Consider the following 22,392-nt stretch of genomic DNA (forward strand, 5'->3'; position numbering starts at 1 on the left):
CAAAAGGGACCTCCTCTTTGTTACCTATCTTACCCATGTTCTCTTCTCACTATCTACTCCCCACAACCACACTATCTACTCCCCACTATCGCTTCCCCTCATAAGACAGTGAGCAATGTGCTCCAATACGCCTCCCCAAGTCGACCAGTTACATTTCTCTCCTAAGTCCAGGACGGGCCCAACACCTCCCCCTGAGGTAACCCAGACAGAACGACAGATTCATCAGACATGGCTCCCTGTACTGCCACGATGAATTCCCTTTGTGTCAAAAACTCTGATCCCACATCCTCTCTCGCCCCTGTATTGTTCAGCTACTTTCTTTCCTGATATCTTGTGGCTGACTTTGTCAAACGTGTGACGTCAAGGTAACGTGTGACGTCAAGGTAACGTGTGACGTCAAGCCAACGTGTTTCGACCCTCCTTGGTATATTGCAAGTGTTACCAACGCTATATCATGGCAGTCTTCTTCTTCGCTTTGCTCCAGCTTCTGCTTCGCCAGCAACACTCGTCCGTCGGCTCTCCTACTGTTGTGTCCGTCTGTCTGTCTTCAGTAGGGACACGGCTGGAACTCCACGTAGTTCCGTGGTTGAGTTCCCTACAGGCTCATCTTCGCCTGGTACCTCCTCATAGATGCCACTTTCTCCAGAGTTCACTCACGTTCACTATCCTCTTCCCATCTATGTCATTTTCTCTCTTACTAAAAACAAGAACACAATCTGTCACATTCACCTCCACCAGGATGTGATCAGGCATCCTACCAGCTATTTTTCTCAGCACGTTTACATCCATGAGTCTCTCCTTTGCACGCCTCTCAGTTGGTATATAATCTAGTCATTCCTGCTGACCTTCCCTCAGTCCCACTCACCAGTCTGAGTTAAGGAAAGGCGGGGGGGGGGGGGGGGATCTCTAGCCCCCACCTCTTATATTGTGTAGCGAATAACGAGGATAGTACTCTTTCTCCCTTGTCCCTAGGGATATATATATATATATATATATATATATATATATATATATATATATATATATATATATATATATATATATATATATATATATATCATACAAAGCTCCATCAGCCAGGATCGAACCTGGTACCCCTTGTGCAAGAGGCAGGCATGCTAACCACTAGACTAAGGGACTGTATAATAGGAAACAACTATTCGAAATACTAAGTACTCGAATACCCTTCGTCTCACTATGGTGAGCAACGGGGTCTATCGGTTGTTTCCGAACAGAACACATAGCCAGCTGATAGCGTTTTACCGAACCTGACTGCACAAGGGGTCCTAGGTTCGATCCTGGCTGATGGAGCTTTGTATGTTCTATGAAGGTGCGCGTTCATATACACTTTATTCGCATATATATATATATATATATATATATATATATATATATATATATATATATATATATATATATATATATATATATTCCTATGAGTCCACGGGGAAAACGAAACACGAAAAGTTCCCAAGTGCACTTTTGTGTAATAATCACATCATCAGGGGAGACACAAGAGAGAAATATAACAGTCAGTTGATATACATCGAAGAGACGAAGCTAGGACGCCATTTGGTAAACATGTGATTGTCCAAATATATATATATATATATATATATATATATATATATATATATATATATATATATATATATATATATATATATATAGCGAGTGTACAGAGGATGCAAGTAAAACCACAAAAGAAGTACTCTGGGGTACAGGGAGGGTATGAGAAGTACTCTGGGGTACAGGGAGGGTATGAGAAGTACTCTGGGGTACAGGGAGGGTATGAGAAGTACTCTGGGGTACAGGGAGGGTATGAGAAGTACTCTGGGTACAGGGAGGGTATGAGAAGTACTCTGGGGTACAGGGAGGGGATGAGAAGTACTCTGGGGTACAGGGAGGAAATGTGAAAGGTTAATGTGGGGAAGGCCTATATAATAGGCCTATATAAGGAAAGGGTTCATATCTTTATATAGCTGTTAAAACGAGCTTTTTGGAGGGGATTTGGAGAGGGAGAGGAGGAGAGAGTATAGGGCTCCCTAAACGGGGCGTTGGGGGGGGGGATGGATGAGGGGGGGATCCCTTATCTAGGGAGGGGGAAGGTCAGGGGGTTTCCCTGACAGGGGGGAAGGCCTGGGTGTCGGCGGGGGGGGGGGGGTGATCTGGTGCCAGATGATAAATGATGGTCTCCTGACTCGCAAATCATCATGTGATAGATTAATTAGGCTGGCACGGGTTAGCTGAGCTCAGCCGTATGAAGGGTTAGCTGAGCTCAGCCGTATGGAGGGTTAGCTGAGCTCAGCCGTATGAAGGGTTAGCTGAGCTCAGCCGTATGAAGGGTTAGCTGAGCTCAGCCGTATGAAGGGTTAGCTGAGCTCAGCCGTATGGAGGGTTAGCTGAGCTCAGCCGTATGAAGGGTTAGCTGAGCTCAGCCGTATGAAGGGTTAGCTGAGCTCAGCCGTATGAAGGGTTAGCTGAGCTCAGCCCCTCGCCGTATGAAGGGGTTGTAATGTCTTCAAGATTTCGTTGAACTTAGGCATGGGCGATGGGGAGGCATGGGTGATGGGAAGGCGTGGATGATGGGAAAGGTATGGGTGATGGGAAAGGTGTGGGTGATGGGAAAGGCGTGGGTGATGGGGAAGGCATGGGTGATGGGGAAGGCATGGGTGATGGGGAAGGCATGGGTGATGGGGAAGGCATGGGTGACGGGAAAGGTATGGGTGATGGGAAGGTATCGGTGATGGGAAAGGTATGGGTGATGGGGAGGCATGGGTGATGGGAAGGCATGGATGAGGGGAAGGCGTGGGTGATGGGGAAGGCATGGGTGATGGGGAAGGCACAGGTGATGGGGAAGGCATGGGTGATGGGGAAGGCATGGGTGATGGGAAGGCATGGGTGATGGGGAGGCGTGGATGATGGGAAAGGTATGGGTGATGGGAAGGCGTGGGTGATGGGAAAGGCGTGAGTGATGGGGAAGGCATGGGTGATGGGGAAGGCATGGGTGATGGGGAAGGCATGGGTGACGGGAAAGGTATGGGTGATGGGAAGGTATCGGTGATGGGAAAGGTATGGGTGATGGGAAGGTATCGGTGATGGGAAAGGTATGGGTGATGGGGAGGCATGGGTGATGGGGAAGTCATAGGGGAAGGCGTGGGTGATGGGGAAGGCGTGGGTGATGGGGAAGGCATGGATGATGGGGAAGGCATGGGTGATGGGGAAGGCATGGGTGATGGGGAAGGCACGGGTGATGGGGAAGGCATGGGTGATGGGGAAGGCATGGGAAGAATAGCCACGTCACCAGACCCAAGTGCACATAGCTGTGTCATGCCCCTCACTGACCACATCAGATCATTAAGGGCGTATCTCACTTCCCCCCCATACAACTGGGACCCGATACTCTGACCACAAGATCTGAAATTCAACCCGGACAGCGTTCAGAATCGACCATAATGACTTCCTCCCTATAGAATACACAGGTCTACGATCCATGGAAAACGTGATGTATAATATACGAGCCCAGAATACCAGAAGAAAACGTGATGTATAAAAGACGAGATCAGAATACCAGAAGAAAACGTGATGTATAATATACGAGATCAGAATACCAGGAGAAAACGTGATGTATAATATACGAGATCAGAGTACCAGAAGAAAACGTGATGTGTAATATACGAGATCAGAATACCAGAAGAAAACGTGATGTATAATATACGAGGTCAGGATACCAGTAGAAAACGTGATGTATAATATCCGAGATCAGAATAGCAGGAGAAAACGTGATGTATAATATACGAGATCAGAATACCAGAAGAAAACGTGATGTATAATAGACGAGATCAGAATACCAGAAGAAAACGTGATGTATAATATCCGACCTCAGAAAACCAGAAGAAAACGTGAGATGTATATTCCCACTGACGTAATACATAATTACATTGAAGTTACTTTAGGAGGAGATTACGCTGCGCAGCAGTTGGGAGTCTGAACGCACACGCGCACACGGAAGAACCACTGTGTTTCTTACGTTTTGGCCAGAGTGTGTGTGTGTTAGCTTACCCCCACCCTTAGCCTGGGGACCCAGTCCACACCTGCAACACTAGCCAGGTGTGGCCACCCTCCAGCAACACTGTCCACATCCACAACACTGGCCAGGTGTGGCCACCCTCCAGCAACACTGTCCACATCCACAACACTGGCCAGGTGTGGCCAACCTCCAGCAACACTGTCCACATCCACAACACTAGCCAGGTGTGGCCAACCTCCAGCAACACTGTCCACATCCACAACACTGGCCAGGTGTGGCCACCCTCCAGCAACACTGTCCACATCCACAACACTGGCCAGGTGTGGCCACCCTCCAGCAACACTGTCCACATCCACAACACTGGCCAGGTGTGGCCACCCTCCAGCAACACTGTCCACATCCACAACACTGGCCAGGTGTGGCCACCCTCCAGCAACAATGTCCACATCCACAACACTGGCCAGGTGTGGCCACCCTCCAGCAACACTGTCCACATCCACAACACTAGCCAGGTGTGGCCACCCTCCAGCAACACTGTCCACATCCACAACACTGGCCAGGTGTGGCCACCCTCCAGCAACACTGTCCACATCCACAACACTGGCCAGGTGTGGCCACCCTCCAGCAACACTGTCCACATCCACAACACTGGCCAGGTGTGGCCACCCTCCAGCAACACTGTCCACATTCACAACACTGGCCAGGTGTGGCCACCCTCCAGCAACACTGTCCACATCCACAACACTGGCCAGGTAACACCAGGTGTTGCTGCTGTCCACAAGAACCCCGACTCATTCCTCATCTCACATCACGTCAATAACAATGAACATGAGCCACTTCATTTGAACATTTCGTCATCTGAATATTCCATTGGTTTTCTTTTTCAACTTTCTAATGACATTATCGACGTAATGTAACTCTAAATATAATGTTTCTCTTTAATGTAATCTGTTCATCCTCGTATAAGGTGGGATCAGTGTGGACTGATGAGAGTATGAGGTAACTGGTAAATATTGACTGTGTGGGAGAAGGGAGCAGTATAGGCGAGGACCATCTGAGGGGAGATAAGACATTCCGGGAGGGCAGGTGGGGGAGGGTACTGGCACTGAAGGGCCTCCGTGGCGGAGGGGCAAGGGAGGGAACGTTTGAAGGGCCTCCGTGGAGGAGGGGCAAGGGAGGGAACGTTTGAAGGGCCTCCGTGGAGGAGGGGCAAGGGAGGGAACGTTACGAGACGAAGGGGCGGCGGGGGGGGGGTGTGTGAGGGAGGTGAGTGAGGGAGGAAGAGTGCATGTTGAGGGAGAAGAGGGAGAAAATGGGGCAGGTGAGGGAGATGATGATGAGGGGAAGAGAGGAGGGAGATGGAGGGAGGGTGAGAGAGGAAGGGTAGTGTCTAAGGTGATGATGAGGGGAGGGAGGGAGGAGAGAGGTGGAGGGAGGAGGAGCAGTGTTGTGAGGGGGAGGCAAGTGGAGGGAGTGTGGAGCGGATGCTGGGAAGTGGAGGTCACGATTGAGGGGGAGGCAAGTGGAAGGAGTGTCGAGCGGATGCTGGGAAGTGGAGGTCACGATGGTGGAGATGATGTAAGTGGAGTAAGGACTTGGGCAGACTAGTGGATGGAGAAACTGTGGAGGGAAAAGAGTATATTATTGGTGACTGGGGAGGGAGTGGCCTAGTAGTAGTAGTAGTAGTAGTAGTAGTAGTAGTAGTAGTAGTAGTAGTAGTAGCAGAAGTAGTAGTAGTAGTTCTAGTGGCCTAGTAGTAGTAGTAGTAGTAGTAGTAGTAGTAGTAGTAGTAGTAGTAGTAGTAGTAGTAGTAGTAGTAGTTCTAGTGGCCTAGTAGTAGTAGTAGTAGTAGTAGTAGTAGTAGTAGTTCTAGTGGCCTAGTAGTAGTAGTAGTAGTAGTAGTAGTAGTAGTAGTAGTAGTAGTAGTAGTAGTAGCAGTAGTAGAAGTAGTAGTTCTAGTGGCCTAGTAGTAGTAGTAGTAATAGTAGTAGTAGTAGTAGTAGTAGTTCTAGTGGCCTAGTAGTAGTAGTAGTAGTAGTAGTAGTAGTAGTAGTAGTAGTAGTAGTAGTAGTTCTAGTGGCCTAGTAGTAGTAGTAGTAGTAGTAGTAGTAGTAGTAGTAGTAGTAGTAGTAGTAGTAGTAGTAGTAGTAGTTCTAGTGGCGTAGTAGTAGTTCTAGTGGCCTAGTAGTAGTAGTAGTAGTAGTAGTAGTAGTAGTAGTAGTAGTAGTAGTAGTAGTAGTTCTAGTGGCCTAGTAGTAGTAGTAGTAGTAGTAGTAGTAGTAGTAGTAGTAGTAGTGGTAGTAGTAGTAGTAGTAGTAGTAGTAGTAGTAGTAGTAGTAGTAGTAGTAGTAGTAGTAGTAGCAGTAGTAGTAGTTCTAGTGGCCTAGTAGTAGTAGTAGTAGTAGTAGTAGTAGTAGTAGTAGTAGTAGTAGTAGTAGAAGTAGTAGTAGTAGTAGTAGTAGTAGTAGTAGTTCTAGTGGCCTAGTAGTAGTAGTAGTAGTAGTAGTAGTAGTAGTAGTAGTAGTAGTAGTAGCAGTAGCAGTAGTAGTAGTAGTAGTTCTAGTGGCCTAGTAGTAGTAGTAGTAGTAGTAGTAGTAGTAGTAGTAGTAGTAGTAGTAGTAGTAGCAGTAGTTCTAGTGGCATAGTAGTAGTAGTAGTAGTAGTAGTAGTAGTAGTAGTAGTAGTAGTTCTAGTGGCCTAGTAGTAGTAGTAGTAGTAGTTCTAGTGGACTAGTAGTAGTAGTAGTAGTTCTAGTGGCCTAGTAGTAGTAGTAGTAGTAGTACTTCTAGTGGCCTAGTAGTAGTAGTAGTAGTAGTAGTAGTAGTAGTAGTAGTAGTAGTAGTAGTAGTAGTAGTAGTAGTAGTAGTTCTAGTGGCCTAGTAGTAGTAGTAGTAGTAGTAGTAGTAGTAGTAGTAGTAGTAGTAGTAGTAGTAGTTCTAGTGGCCTAGTAGTAGTAGTAGTAGTAGTAGTAGTAGTAGTAGTAGTAGTAGTAGTAGTAGTAGTTCTAGTGGCCTAGTAGTAGTAGTAGTAGTAGTAGTAGTAGTAGTAGTAGTAGTAGTAGTAGTAGTAGTAGTAGTTCTAGTGGCCTAGTAGTAGTAGTAGTAGTAGTAGTAGTAGTAGTAGTAGTAGTTCTAGTGGCCTAGTAGTAGTAGTAGTAGTAGTAGTAGTAGTAGTAGTAGTAGTAGTTCTAGTGGCCTAGTAGTAGTAGTAGTAGTAGTAGTAGTAGTAGTAGTAGTAGTAGTAGTAGTAGTAGTAGTAGTAGTTCTAGTGGACTAGTAGTAGTAGTAGTAGTAGTAGTAGTAGTAGTAGTAGTAGTAGTAGTAGTAGTAGTAGTTCTAGTGGCCTAGTAGTAGTAGTAGTAGTAGTAGTAGTAGTAGTAGTAGTAGTAGTAGTAGTAGTAGTAGTAGTAGTAGTAGTTCTAGTGGCCTAGTAGTAGTAGTAGTAGTAGTAGTAGTAGTAGTAGTAGTAGTAGTAGTAGTAGTAGTAGTAGTTCTAGTGGCCTAGTAGTAGTAGTAGTAGTAGTAGTAGTAGTAGTAGTAGTTCTAGTGGCCTAGTAGTAGTAGTAGTAGTAGTAGTAGTAGTAGTAGTAGTAGTAGTAGTAGTAGTAGTAGTAGTAGTAGTTCTAGTGGCCTAGTAGTAGTAGTAGTAGTAGTAGTAGTAGTAGTAGTAGTAGTAGTAGTAGTAGTAGTAGTAGTAGTAGTAGTAGTTCTAGTGGCCTAGTAGTAGTAGTAGTAGTAGTAGTAGTAGTAGTAGTAGTAGTAGTAGTAGTAGTAGTAGTTCTAGTGGCCTAGTAGTAGTAGTAGTAGTAGTAGTAGTAGTAGTAGTAGTAGTAGTAGTAGTAGTAGTAGTAGTTCTAGTGGCCTAGTAGTAGTAGTAGTAGTAGTAGTAGTAGTAGTAGTAGTAGTAGTAGTAGTAGTAGTTCTAGTGGCCTAGTAGTAGTAGTAGTAGTAGTAGTAGTAGTAGTAGTAGTAGATGGGGGACTATCTCGTGGAAGGGGTGTCGGGGGGAGATGGATGGGAAGTTGAGAGAGAGAGAGAGAGAGAGAGAGAGAGAGAGAGAGAGAGAGAGAGAGAGAGAGAGAGAGAGAGAGAGAGAGAGAGAGAGAGAGAGAGAGAGAGAGAGAGAGAGAGAGAGAGAGAGAGAGGCGTGGGTGATTCTCCCGCTCTGATTAATTGTTGAACTTTAGCAAGCCAATTTGTCTGTGTGGCCGTCATCAATGCCTCTCTGTACCAGAGAGAGCATCATCAATGTACCGGGCTGGCCCGCCATTAATATCTCCGGGGGTTCTGGGGGGATGGGTGGTTCTGGGGGGATGGGTGGTTCTGGGTGGATATTTATATACCTTTGGGCGGCGTGGGATAAACAAGACGTCAAACCAGACAATGTGGGCGGCACAAACACCACACTGCCCACCGCCCGCCCTCCACCCGCCCATGAATCACGTGACCGACGTAAACATCGTAATAATTGAGGAGCGACGGACGCGCTGGACCCCAGACCCGCCCGCACCACCCTCATCTTCCCCCAGCCTCGACCATGCCGTACACTGCCCTCACCCCAGACGTGGGTACAGTGTGTGGGGGTGCATGTGTACCACCCCAGACGTGGGTACAGTGTGTGGGGATGCATGTGTACCACCCCAGACGTGGGTACAGTGTGTGGGGGTGCATGTGTACCACCCCAGAAGTGGGTACAGTGTGTGGGGATGCATGTGTACCACCCCAGACGTGGGTACAGTGTGTGGGGTGCATGTGTACCACCCCAGACGTGGGTACAGTGTGTGGGGGTGCATGTGTACCACCCCAGACGTGGGTACAGTGTGTGGGGGTGCATGTGTACCACCCCAGACGTGGGTACAGTGTGTGGGGGTGCATGTGTACCACCCCAGACGTGGGTACAGTGTGTAGGGGTGCATGTGTACCATCCCAGACGTGGGTACAGTGTGTAGGGGTGCATGTGTACCACCCCAGACGTGGGTACAGTGTGTGGGGGTGCATGTGTACCACCCCAGACGTGGGTACAGTGTGTGGGGGTGCATGTGTACCACCCCAGACGTGGGTACAGTGTGTGGGGGTGCATGTGTACCACCCCAGACGTGGGTACAGTGTGTGGGGGTGCATGTGTACCACCCCAGACGTGGGTACAGTGTGTAGGGGTGCATGTGTACCACCCCAGACGTGGGTACAGTGTGGGGGTGCATGTGTACCACCCCAGACGTGGGTACAGTGTGTAGGGGTGCATGTGTACCACCCCAGACGTGGGTACAGTGTGTAGGGGTGCATGTGTACCACCCCAGACGTGGGTACAGTGTGTAGGGGTGCATGTGTACCACCCCAGACGTGGGTACAGTGTGTAGGGGTGCATGTGTACCACCCCAGACGTGGGTACAGTGTGTAGGGGTTAATGTGTACCACCCCAGACGTGGGTACAGTGTGTAGGGGTGCATGTGTACCACCCCAGACGTGGGTACAGTGTGTAGGGGTGCATGTGTACCACCCCAGACGTGGGTACAGTTTGTAGGGGTGCATGTGTACCACCCCAGACGTGGGTGCAGTGTGTGGGGGTGCATGTGTACCACCCCAGACGTGGATGCAGTGTGTAGGGGTGCATGTGTACCACCCCAGACGTGAGTACAGTGTGTAGGGGTGCATGTGTACCACCCCAGACGTGGGTACAGTGTGTGGGGGTGCATGTGTACCACCCCAGACGTGGGTACAGTGTGTAGGGGTGCATGTGTACCACCCCAGACGTGGGTGCAGTGTGTAGGGGTGCATGTGTACCACCCCAGACGTGGGTACAGTGTGTAGGGGTGCATGTGTACCACCCCAGACGTGGGTACAGTGTGTAGGGGTGCATGTGTACCACCCCAGACGTGGGTACAGCGTGTAGGGGTGCATGTGTACCACCACAGACGTGGGTACAGTGTGTAGGGGTGCATGTGTACCAAGCCAGACGTGGGTACAGTGTGTAGGGGTGCATGTGTATCACCCCAGACGTGGGTACAGTGTGTAGGGGTGCATGTGTACCACCCCAGACGTAGGTACAATGTGTAGGGGTGCATATGTACCACCCCAGACGTGAGTACAGTGTGTAGGGGTGCATGTGTACCACCCCAGACGTGGGTACAGTGTGTAGGGGTGCATGTGTACCACCCCAGACGTGGGTACAGTGTGTGGGGGTGCATGTGTACCACCCCAGACGTGGGTACAGTGTGTGGGGGTGCATGTGTACCACCCCAGACGTGGGCACAGTGTGTAGGGGGGCATGTGTACCACCCCAGACGTGGGTACAGTGTGTAGGGGTGCATGTGTACCACCCCAGACGTGGGTACAGTGTGTAGGGGTGCATGTGTACCACCCCAGACGTGGGTACAGTGTGTAGGGGTGCATGTGTACCACCCCAGACGTGGGTACAGTGTGTAGGGGTGCATGTGTACCACCCCAGACGTGGGTACAGTGTGTAGGGGTGCATGTGTACCACCCCAGACGTGGGTACAGTGTGTAGGGGTGCATGTGTACCACCCCAGACGTGGGTACAGTGTGTAGGGGTGCATGTGTACCACCAAAGACGTGGGTACAGCGTGTAGGGGTGCATGTGTACCACCCCAGACGTGGGTACAGTGTGTAGGGGTGCATGTGTACCACCCCAGACGTGGGTACAGTGTGTAGGGGTGCATGTGTACCACCCCAGACGTGGGTACAGTGTGTAGGGGTGCATGTGTACCACCCCAGACGTGGGTACAGTGTGTAGGGGTGCATGTGTACCACCCCAGACGTGGGTACAGTGTGTGGGGGGGTGCATGTGTACCACCCAAGACGTGGGTATAGTGTGTAGGGGTGCATGTGTACCACCCCAGACGTGTTTACAGTGTGTAGGGGTGCATGTGTACCACCCCAGACGTGGGTACAGTGTGTAGGGGTGCATGTGTACCACCCCAGACGTGGGTACAGTGTGTAGGGGTGCATGTGTACCACCCCAGACGTGGGTACAGTGTGTAGGGGTGCATGTGTACCATCCCAGACGTGGGTACAGTGTGTGGGGGTGCATGTGCACCACCCCAGACGTGGGTACAGTGTGTAGGGGTACATGTGTACTACCCCAGACGTGGGTACAGTGTGTGGGGATGCATGTGTACCACCCCAGACGTGGGTACAGTGTGTAGGGGTGCATGTGTACCACCCCAGACGTGGGTACAGTGTGTGGGGGTGCATGTGTACCACCCCAGACGTGGGTACAGTGTGTAGGGGTGCATGTGTACCACCCCAGACGTGTTTACAGTGTGTAGGGGTGCATGTGTACCACCCCAGACGTGGGTACAGTGTGTAGGAGTGCATGTGTACCACCCCAGACGTGGGTACAGTGTGTAGGGGTGCATGTGTACCACCCTAGACGTGGGTACAGTGTATCGGGGTGCATGTGTACCACCCCAGACGTGGGTACAGTGTGTGGGGGTGCATGTGTACCACCCCAGACGTGGGTACAGTGTGTGGGGGTGCATGTGTACCACCCCAGACGTGGGTACAGTGTGTAGGGGTGCATGTGTACCACCCCAGACGTGGGTACAGTGTGTGGGGGTGCATGTGTACCACCCCAGACGTGGGTACAGTGTGTAGGGGTGCATGTGTACCACCCCAGACGTGGGTACAGTGTGTGGGGGTGCATGTGTACCACCCCAGACGTGGGTACAGTGTGTGGGGTGCATGTGTACCACCCCAGACGTGGGTACAGTGTGTGGGGGTGCATGTGTATCACCCCAGACGTGGGTGCCTATCAGAGTGTGGGACAGCCCATCAGACTGTGGGACAGCCCATTAGACTGTGGGAAAACCCATCAGACTGTGGGAACAACCCATCAGACTGTGGGAACAACCCATCAGACTGTGGGAACAACCCATCAGACTGTGGGACAACCCATCAGACTGTGGGACAGCCCATCAGACTGTGGGAAAACCCATTAGACTGTGGGACAGCCCATCATGACTGGGGGAACAACCCATCAGACTGTGGGAAAACCCATTAGACTGTGGGACAGCCCATCATGACTGGGGGAACAACCCATCAGACTGTGGGACAACCCATCAGACTGTGGGAACAACCCATCAGACTGTGGGACAACCCATCAGACTGTGGGAACAACCCATCAGACTGTGGGAAAACCCATTAGACTGTGGGAAACCCCATCAAACTGTGGGACAGCCCATCAGAGTGTATGACAGGAGATGTGACAGGGTGGAGGCCAGGACTGTCGTAGCTAACAGACCCAGACGGTGTGACGGGTTCGACCCCACACGTGCCTCTGTAACCCATGTCACACACACCTGATGGTAATAGCCACATGTGTCTATAACCTATAACAACCAGGTGTCATGTGTAGGGCATCCCGCCCACACTATGTGAACATCATCACCCGCATCCCTCTCTCCAGATCCCACGTCTAGCCCGGAGCGCCAACCACACATGCAACAGCAACACTGGCTGTTAACATACTCTGTGTGTGTGTGTGTGTGTGTGTGTGTGTGTGTGTGTGTGTGTGTGTGTGTGTGTGTGTTACGGGAAGACAATTTCATACACACACACACACACACACACACACACACACACACACACACCAGACAAAGCCCTGTACCCATTTATCGGCCAGACCCCGAGGGGAGGATGAACACCTGGGTTGGGTGTGGGCCGAGCGCCGCATCGAGGATTCGAACCCATGTGGATGATCCAACCCCGTGCTGACTCATGGTCAGTACCGCAAGGAAGCCAGGGGGGGGTAATTGTTGTCCCGGTGAACACATAATCTATCTATCTATCTATCAATCTATCTATCTATCTATCCGTGTAGCGGTATTAAGATGGCATTGATTAGGGCCTCAGTTGCCCGTGCTGTCTCGCCTACCACAAACCAACACTCCTCCTCACCTCCCATCACCATGGGTTCCCCTTAACCATAGCGTCCTTCCTTAACAAATAAAATCCGCCGCTTCAAGTGAAACACCAATCAAAAAACAAACAAACAAACAAACAAACAAACAAACGTCTTTTCATCACCAGGACACGTTGGAAGCGGTGAAGATATACGAGAAAATTTCGCTTCGTATTCTTCCTTATCTTCTTCTAAACTCCCGTCTCCCTCCTTCCCTCTCTCCCTGCCTCCCCACATCTCCTTCCGACGCCCACGTAACACCAACGTCACTCCTGCGTCACCGTCTCCGTCACTACGACCGGATCATCTGTGTACACTGGTTGTGCCTGGTCGATCCTCCCCACTGGCTGTGCCTGGTCGATCCTTCCCACTGGCTGTGCCTGGTCGATCCTTCCCACTGGCTGTGCCTGGTCGATCCTCCCCACTGGCTGTACCTGGTCGATCCTTCCCACTGGTTGTGCCTGGTCGATCCTTCCCACTGGCTGTGCCTGGTCGATCCTTCCCACTGGCTGTGCCTGGTCGATCCTTCCCACTGGCTGTGCCTGGTCGATCCTTCCCACTGGCTGTGCCTGGTCGATCCTCCCCACTGGCTGTACCTGGTCGATCCTTCCCACTGGTTGTGCCTGGTCGATCCTCCCCACTGGTTGTGGCTGGTCGATCCTTCTCACTGGCTGTGCCTGGTCGATCCTCCCCACTGGCTGTGCCTGGTCGACCCTCCCCACTGACTGTGCCTGGTCGATCCTCCCCACTGCTTGTGCCTGGTCGATCCTTACCACTGGCTGTGCCTGGTCGATCCTTCCCACTGGCTGTGGCTGGTCGATCCTTCCCACTGGCTGTGCCTGGTCGATCCTCCCCACTGGCTGTGCCTGGTCGATCCTTCCCACTGGCTGTGCCTGGTCGATCCTTCCCACTGGCTGTACCTGGTCGATCCTTCCCACTGACTGTGCCTAGTCGATCCTTCCCACTGACTGTGCCTAGTCGATCCTCCCCACTGGCTGTGCCTGGTCGATCCTCCCCACTGGCTGTGCCTGGTCGATCCTTCCCACTGACTGTGCCTAGTCGACCCTCCCCACTGGCTGTGCCTGGTCGATCCTTCCCACTGGCTGTGGCTGGTCGATCCTTCCCACTGACTGTGCCTAGTCGACCCTCCCCACTGCCTGTGCCTGGTCGATCCTCCCCACTGGCTGTGGCTGGTCGATCCTTCCCACTGGCTGTATCTCTGGTCGCCTGGAGGACGATCCAGAGGTCTCATTACGAAATCCACAGTCGTGTCTTGGTTACTGTCCAGCCCCTCAAGATAACCACGCATGTCTACTCTCTTCCATCCCCGTCCATGATTCTTCCCAGTACAACTTACCATCGCCTCCCTGGCCACACGTTCTCCCATTTTCTTTCATCCGCCTTGTAACTGCAATGTAAACAAAGGGCTGACTCGTCCGTACCCTCATTTCTCCTCACTGATTCTCATTGACCTCGTCCATCCATCTTTTCACTATCCATAATGAGGACTTTTCTTTGTCTCGGCGCTACCTCGCTAACGCGGGAAACGGCGAGCAAGTATAAGGGGGAAGAAAGAAAAGATAATTTTCTCAGTTATACTTTTCGTTGACGTGTATCTTCTTGTTCCTCCTTTACATAAAATCTTTGTGCGTTCGCATTGGGAGGGAATGTATATATGTGTTGGAGGGAGGGATGGAGGGAAGGATGGAGGGAAGAAAGCATATGTGTGGAGGGGAAAGGGATCTTATATGTATATAGGGAGAGGGAGGGGAGAAAAAGTATGTGTGATGGGGGGGAAAAGGAAGAGTACTTGCATATAAGGGGGAGGAAGGGAACGTATGTAAAAGTTGCGAGGGGGATGGAAACGTATGTGTGATGTGGGGAAGGGGATCGTATATGTACATACAGGAGGAGGAGGAACTTATGTAAAAGTTGGGAGAGGAGGGGACATATGTGTGTGTGTGTATGTTGGGAGGAGGAGGAGGAGGGAATACATGATGTTAAGATCTACTATTGGACAAGGAACTGTGTCACTCATCGCCAGAGCAGTGTGGTTCCTCAACACACTACCCACGCACGGCGCAAACACCGGCACCCCAACGCAAGACTCACTGCCTGTGGGTCGCAGGAAGCCAACACCGACGACAGGAGAAACATAAGTCAATATGTGTGTACATACATATATATATATACCACCATGCCTCAGAGGCAACCATGTCTGACACTGGTGACATCATGTGATGGGAGTGTGTGTCTCTCGCCTGGTCCAGGACGACGTAAGAGCATGATAAAGGCACTTTGTCTCCTGGTGTGAGGGGCAGTGCTGCCCCAGCCAGCCACTGGTCCAGATGTGAGGGGCAGTGCTGCCCCAGCCAGCCACTGGTCCAGATGTGAGGGGCAGTGCTGCCCCAGCCAGCCACTGGTCCAGGTGTGAGGGGCAGTGCTGCCCCAGCCAGCCACTGGTCCAGGTGTGAGGTGTGACAATACATGAGTGTTACTCACCTACTAACGGACCCACTGGTTCCCCGCCGCAATGGACGAACACGGGTAGGACATCCCAGGCGGTGCTGCCATCTGAGGAGGGTCTGGGTGAGCGTGGGAGTGGGCGTGGGCGTGGGCCACGGCGTGGGCGTGGGCGTGGGAGTGGTGGCCGTGGTGAGCTTGTGGGAAGGAGAAATCCAGGTTCCCTTCCACCTGCAGCTCGTGCTTGATGACCTGCAAGATACGGGAGACTTAGAACACATGCAGAGAGTGATGCAAAAGTTCATTGACTGTATTACTGTTGTGTATATAATTCATCATGAACAGAGCCTTATATAGTTCAAGGACAAAAAGCACAGAGGCTGTAAGGGGAGGACTTAATCTACTTTGAGCAGCGAAGCAACAGCAAGGCATAGATGAGAGGACTGGGGTGTTTGTGACACAGACAGTTGTCGTCCCCCACACCCCCACACACACACACACAACAGAGGATAAACACACACTAGCACAGAGCAGCGTTCCACTCCCCCAAAGTACTGATCCAGGAGCGACTCTGGCCCCCTTCACTCATACGACACAAGAATGGGTTTTACTGAGGAGGGAAAAAAAGTTTCGCCTCTCGTCACAAAGATGATCCACGACCAGAACTGATGAGGAACTTTATTTCTTTCTGCGTATGAGGGAAGGGGACACTTTCGCGATTGGAACTTTTACACAGATGCATTACATCTATCTGCACCACTGGTGACACACACACACACACACACACACACACACACACACACAGACACAGACACACAGCAGACTCAAACATGCCGGGTGTTGACCCTGACATAACACAACGTATTTATCGTTCCCTCAGCCTTCTGATCTGGGTACCAGCACTAGAGGAGGCGTACATGTGTCCAGGCCGCCACGTGACGACCTGGAAACACTGAGCAATGGACTGGCGTCTTGAGTGATGGAGGTGGAGTCTGGCAGCGGGAGTGTGACAATGAGTGTGTGAGAGGCTTCAAGGGGAGGGAAGGAGGGAGGGAATGACGGAGGGAGGGAGGGCAAGTGCCCGTCTTCCTGACTGATGGCTTCCCTTGGGGGGTGAGAGAGAGAGAGAGAGAGAGAGAGAGAGAGAGAGAGAGAGAGAGAGAGAGAGAGAGAGAGAGAGAGAGAGAGAGAGAGAGAGAGAGAGAGAGAGAGAGAGAGAGAGAGAGAGAGAGAGAGAGAGAGAGAGAGAGAGAGAGAGAGAGAGAGAGAGAGAGAGAGAGAGAGAGAGAGAGAGAGAGAGAGAGAGAGAGAGAGAGAGAGAGAGAGAGAGAGAGAGAGAGAGAGAGAGAGAGAGAGAGAGAGAGAGAGAGAGAGAGAGAGAGAGAGAGAGAGAGAGAGAGAGAGAGAGAGATGTTAGAGAGAGAGAGAGAGAGAGAGAGAGAGAGAGAGAGAGAGAGAGAGAGAGAGAGAGAGAGAGAGGAAGGGAAGGGAGGGAGGGAGCTTCTGAGCTGTACAAGAGTGATAGTCTGTCTGGTGGATGATCTGATATGCCTCGTGGGGCGCGACGCCACACAGGAGCACAACTGAACATAATACTCAAGTCACTTTCCTGCTGATGATACAACATTACTTCTCTCTGGATTTAGTCACGCAAAAAAAGAGAGAGAGAGAGACTGCGGCTACCACACACAGACACACACACACACACACACACACACACACACACACACATACACACACACACACACATACACACTGGAAGACCTGGCACACAGTGACTACAAAAAGGAAGTGACTGGAGAGTGAATTCATTACTGTGGCGCTACACGCTCTCGTGTCTATTGGTATTAGTAAGTTCTACACATACATCTACCCGGGGGGTGTCAAGTGTTAACAGTACGCTCTAACTTATACTAGTGGTTACTACTCTGTGGGACAGTGGCCAGCTGCTGAGGTTGGGGTGGGGGGCGCGGGCGGCAAAGTCGTTTTGCGACCGGCCCCTCTCCCCCGCCAGGCTGCTGGCGTCACCAGCCACCACAAGACATCTCCTACCTCCTCCACGTTACAGTCCAGGCCGCCCTGGATCGGGGTGTCGAAGTCCACAAAGTCCGGCATGTGCACCGAGCCACTGGAGCCGCCCCCAGACACACCGCTGGCCCCAGAACCCGGCCCGCCGCCCCCTGTGTCGCTGCTCCCGGGGCTACCGCGGTGCGTCTGCTGCTGCTGCTGGTGCTGCTGCTGCTGCTGCTGCTGCTCACGATGGGTAAGGGCTGCCCTGAGCATATTTGGCTCACTGGTGGACGCAGAATGGGCAGTGTGGGCGGAGTGGCCTGAGTGGGCGGTGTGCGGGGGTTGTGAGGTGGGAGGTGTTGGGAAGCTGTTGGTGGGCTGGTGGGCTTCGCCTCCAGGCCCCGGGTAGTGGCCATCTCCTAGTGGTTGCGTCGGCGACAGACTGTGGACGCTGTGCGCCGGGGACATAGCCTGAAACACACCACCATAACACACAGGTCACACCTCCCGAATCACCTCTCACCCTTAAACTAAGAGCGGCGTGTGATCTAAGCAAGCACCACCACGCCCGACCACCACTCACACTCACACTCACACTCACTCTCTCCCCCCTCCTCCAGCCTCGGTGGACGTCGGGCATGTATTTCAAAACAAAACAGGAAAAAAAAAGGAAAATCATACAACATGAATAATTATTAATTATGCTATTACCTCTACACGGGGGATGAACGCCTCACGACCATCACTTACGACGGGACGACCCTTGAGAACGACGATGAACGACCCCCCCCACAGTATATAATGGCCTCCCAAACCCTCTGACTTGACTCTCTCGTGCCAGGGCAGCATATCCAAGGGTCGTCCCGTGGTGTTTAAGGGTCGTGTCGTCCTGGTTCAGGGTCGCGTTGTCGTGTCAAGGGGGAGGGAAGGGGGCTAAGTGATCCTAAAGTAGATGAGAGGCGCCAGTGGGGCTGCCACCATCGGGCCAGCGTGACTGGTGTCAAAGGGTCCCTCACTGCTACTGTGACGGGTGTCAAGGGGGCCTCCATATTCCAACAGTGACGTGTGTCGAGGGGTTCCTCACTCCCAAAGTGACGTGTGTCAAGGGGGGCGGCCTCCACTCCAACAGTGACGTGTGTCGAAGGGTTCCCCACATCCACAGTGACGGGTGTCAAGTGATCCCCACTTCTACAGTGGCAGGTGTCAAGGGGGTTCCCTACTCCTACAGCAACGGGTGTCAAAGGGTCCACCACTTCTACAGTGACGTGTCAAGGGGTCCCCCACTTCTACAGTGACGTGTCAAGGGTCCACCACTTCTACAGTGAAGTGTCAAGGGCTCCCTCACTTCTACAGTGACGTGTCAAGGGGTCCCTCACTTCTACGGTGACGTGTCAAGGGTCCACCACTTCTACAGTGACGTGTCAACGGGTTCCCCGCTCCCACAGTGCCGTGTCAAGGGGTCCCCCACTTCTACACTGACGTGTCAAGTGGTCCTCCACTCCTACAGTGAAGTGTCAAATGGGTCCCCCATTTCTACAGTGGCGTGTCAAGAGGTCTTGCACTCCTACAGCGACGCATCAAGGAGTTCCCCCACTCCTACAGTGACGTGTGTCAAGGGGGCGTGTGTCTAGGGCCACCTCCCAGAATCCTATGTTATCTTATCTCCACATTCCAGAAAAGTGGCTTTCTTTCTTAAGACAGTAGGGGGATGTGGTGTGGGGGGCGAGGAGGGGCGAGGGAGGTGTGTGGGGTGCGAGGGAGGTGTGGGGGCCGATGGGGGGGGGGGGGGGAACTGAGTGACCAAGCGCCATGACACGTTCAGTGTGACCAAGATCAAACCTGTGTGTAGTTATGATGACGATACATCGGCGTCAGGTGATACACGAGAGAGCCAACAGTCTCTTTAGGGTTTATATATATATATATATATATATATATATATATATATATATATATATATATATATATATATATATATATATATATATATATATATATATATATATATATATGTCATTTCCTTTATTTTTTTAAGGTTGTCTTGTGGGCCTTAAAAAATACATCCCGATTAAGGTATCATCTCTGACGGTGAGACGTGGGTGTGGGGGTGTGGGGTTGTTGTTACCCCAGGGGAAAGGGGTGGGAGGGAAGTGTGGGATAGGTGGGTGGGGGTGTGCCTAGCGTCCCCTCGGGGGGTTTCTTACCCCAGGGGGTAGGGGGTTGTGGGAGTGTGGGAGTGTGGGGTGTGCCTAGCGTCCCCCCCTTCCCCCGGGGGCCAGAGTGCCACGCGCGGACCGACCCCCCAAACTTCAGCCAAACTTCAGCCAAACGTTTCTCATCTTTAAGGAACTTCATATTCAAATATTCTCCATGTGTGACTTGCCTCGGAGCACACAGTTGGCATGCTCAGAGCATAAATAATACAACAAATATTGAGTTTAGAGTGTGTTAACGTGGCAGTGTGAGCGTGGGGGGTGAGTGGGAGGTTTAGCGTGTGTGTGTGTGTGTGTGTGTGTGTGTGTGTGTGTGTGTGTGTGTGTGTTTTATGGGCTGCTGGACGTCGAGGTTTAGGAAGGTGAGGTTTGGAGAGTCTGTGGACAGGTTTATGGGTTTGTGGACGTGAGGGTGGGTGAGGGGTGTGGTTTAGTGTGAGTGTGGACGGGTTTATGGGTTTGTGGACGTGAAGAGGAGGCTTAGAGTGCGTGTGGACGGGTTTATGGGTTTGTGGACGTGAGGAGGAGGCTTAGTGTGTGTGTGGACGGGTTTATGGGTTTGTGGACATGAGGAGGAGGAGGTTTAGAGTGCGTGTGGACGGGTTTATGGGTTTGTGGACGTGAGGAGGAGGCTTAGTGTGTGTGTGTGTGTGTGTGTGTGTGTGTGTGTGTGTGTGTGTGTGTGTGTGTGTGTGTGTGGATGGGTTTAGGTTTGTGGACGTGTGGAGGAGGCTTAGTGTGTGTGTGTGTGGATGGGTTTATGGGTTTGTGGACGTACGGAGTGGCGGGTGGAGGAGGTTTTGAACGTACTTGTGTTGAGAGGGGCATTGTGGGGAGAGAGTCAGTGTGTGTGTGTGTGTGTGTGTGTGTGTGTGTGTGTGTGTGTGTGTGTGTGTGTGTGTGTGTGTGTGTGTACTGCAGCCATGTTAGTGTGTATAGCCTTGTTCATGGGTGTGTAAGGGGAATGTTTCTGGGTGCCTGGGAGCTTCTGTAAGAGCGCATGGGGGTAGCGCATGGGGGTAGCGCATGGGGGTAGCGCATGGGGCAAAATGTTCTTGGTTGTCTTGATGGCGTGTATGGGGCTGTGTGTAATGGGGCGTGAGTGTGCTTATGGGTGTAATGACCTCGTTGTGAGGGGACTGGTGTGTTTGACGATGTATGGGTGTGTTCATGGGTGTATGGGAGTGCTCATGGGTGTATGGGTGTGCTCATGGGTGTATGGGAGTGCTCATGGGTGTATGGGTGTGTTCATGGGTGTATGGGAGTGCTCATGGGTGTATGGGTGTGCTCATGGGTGTATGGGTGTGCTCATGGGTGTATGGGTGTGCTCATGGGTGTATGGGAGTGCTCATGGGTGTATGGGTGTGCTCATGGGTGTATGGGTGTGCTCATGGGTGTATGGGTGTGCTCATGGGTGTATGGGTGTGCTCATGGGTGTGCTCGCGGGTGTATAGGTGTGCTCATGGGTGTATGGGTTTGCTCATGGGTGTGTGGGTGTATTCATAGGTGTAGAAAATTATACTTTAGGTGTGTAATTTGTGTCATGTGGGGTTCATAAGTGTAATGTGGGCTTAATAAGTGTCATGTGGGGTTTATAAGTGTCATGTGGGGTTTATAAGTGTCATGTGGGGTTTATAAGTGTCATGTGGGGTTCATAAGTGTAATGTGGGCTTAATAAGTGTCATGTGGGGTTTATAAGTGTCATGTGGAGTTCATAAGTGTCATCTGGGGTTAATAAGTGTCATGTGGGGTTTATAAGTGTCATGTGGGGTTTATAAGTGTCATGTGGGGTTTATAAGTGTCTTGTGGGGTTTATAAGTGTCATGTGGGGTTTATAAGTGTCATGTGGGGTTAATAAGTGTCATGTGGGGTTTATAAGTGTCATGTGGGGTTGATAAGTGTCATGTGGGGTTATAAGTGTCATGTGGAGTTCATAAGTGTCATGTGGGGTTAATAAGTGTCATGTGGGGTTTATAAGTGTCATGTGGGGTTTATAAGTGTCATGTGGGGTTCATACGAATCATATGGAGTTTAGAAAAGTCATGTGGGGTTCATAAGTGTCTGTGAGAGGGAATACTACAGTGAAGTGCTTTGTAAGTGTGTAAATGGCTAACTGTGGTAGTTTTTGTAAGTGAATATTGGACTTACCATTTATAGAAGATCTATATCTATATAGACTCACCATCTATATCTATATCAAACTCACCATTTATATCTACTGAAATGACCAATTTCGAAACGGAGTTTGTGTGTATTTAAGTAACCAAGTATATCGTGGTTGTGTAACTATTTGTAAGTGTAGGGTCGTATTTATAAGTGTAAGGTCGTGTTTATAAGTGAGAGGTCGCGTTTATAAGTGAAGGATCTTGTGTGCAAGAGTAGGGTTGTGTTCATAAGTGTCAGGGTCGTGTTTGTAAGTGTAGGTTTGCGTCTGTAAGTGTGATGCCATGTCTTGTTAAGTGTTGGGTCGCGATTGTAAGTGCAGCACTTATAAGTACAACAGTGGTGAAAATCAGTGTGAGATGGTGACTCTTAAGTAATCCAGTAGTGAAGCAACGGGAGCTCTCTCTCTCTCTCTCTCTCTCTCTCTCTCTCTCTCTCTCTCTCTCTCTCTCTCTCTCTCTCTCTCTAGCTGTTTCATGAAGCGCTATGCATAGCATGCTTGAGCAGGCAAGCATTGTATATACAGGTCAGGCGTACCGACCCCCCCAGTATAACACATCTTGTATGTATGTATGTATGTATGTATGTATGTAT

General features: G+C 51.0%; 1 protein-coding gene across 1 annotated transcript in view; it reads right to left on the minus strand.

Moving 5' to 3' along the window:
• Positions 1–22,392, minus strand: part of LOC139757118 (uncharacterized) — a 257,712-nt gene that overhangs the window by 202,975 nt on the left and 32,345 nt on the right. The window contains exons 5-6 of the mRNA XM_071677215.1: positions 17,465–17,893; positions 15,452–15,664 (exon numbers count right to left, since the gene is read on the minus strand). Coding sequence (XP_071533316.1) covers positions 15,455–15,664; positions 17,465–17,893 — 639 coding nt within the window. The 3' untranslated portion in view covers positions 15,452–15,454. The remainder of the gene's footprint in view (positions 1–15,451; positions 15,665–17,464; positions 17,894–22,392) is intronic.

This window comes from Panulirus ornatus, chromosome 24 (assembly GCF_036320965.1).
Source record: "Panulirus ornatus isolate Po-2019 chromosome 24, ASM3632096v1, whole genome shotgun sequence".
NCBI classification, from domain to species: domain Eukaryota; kingdom Metazoa; phylum Arthropoda; class Malacostraca; order Decapoda; family Palinuridae; genus Panulirus; species Panulirus ornatus.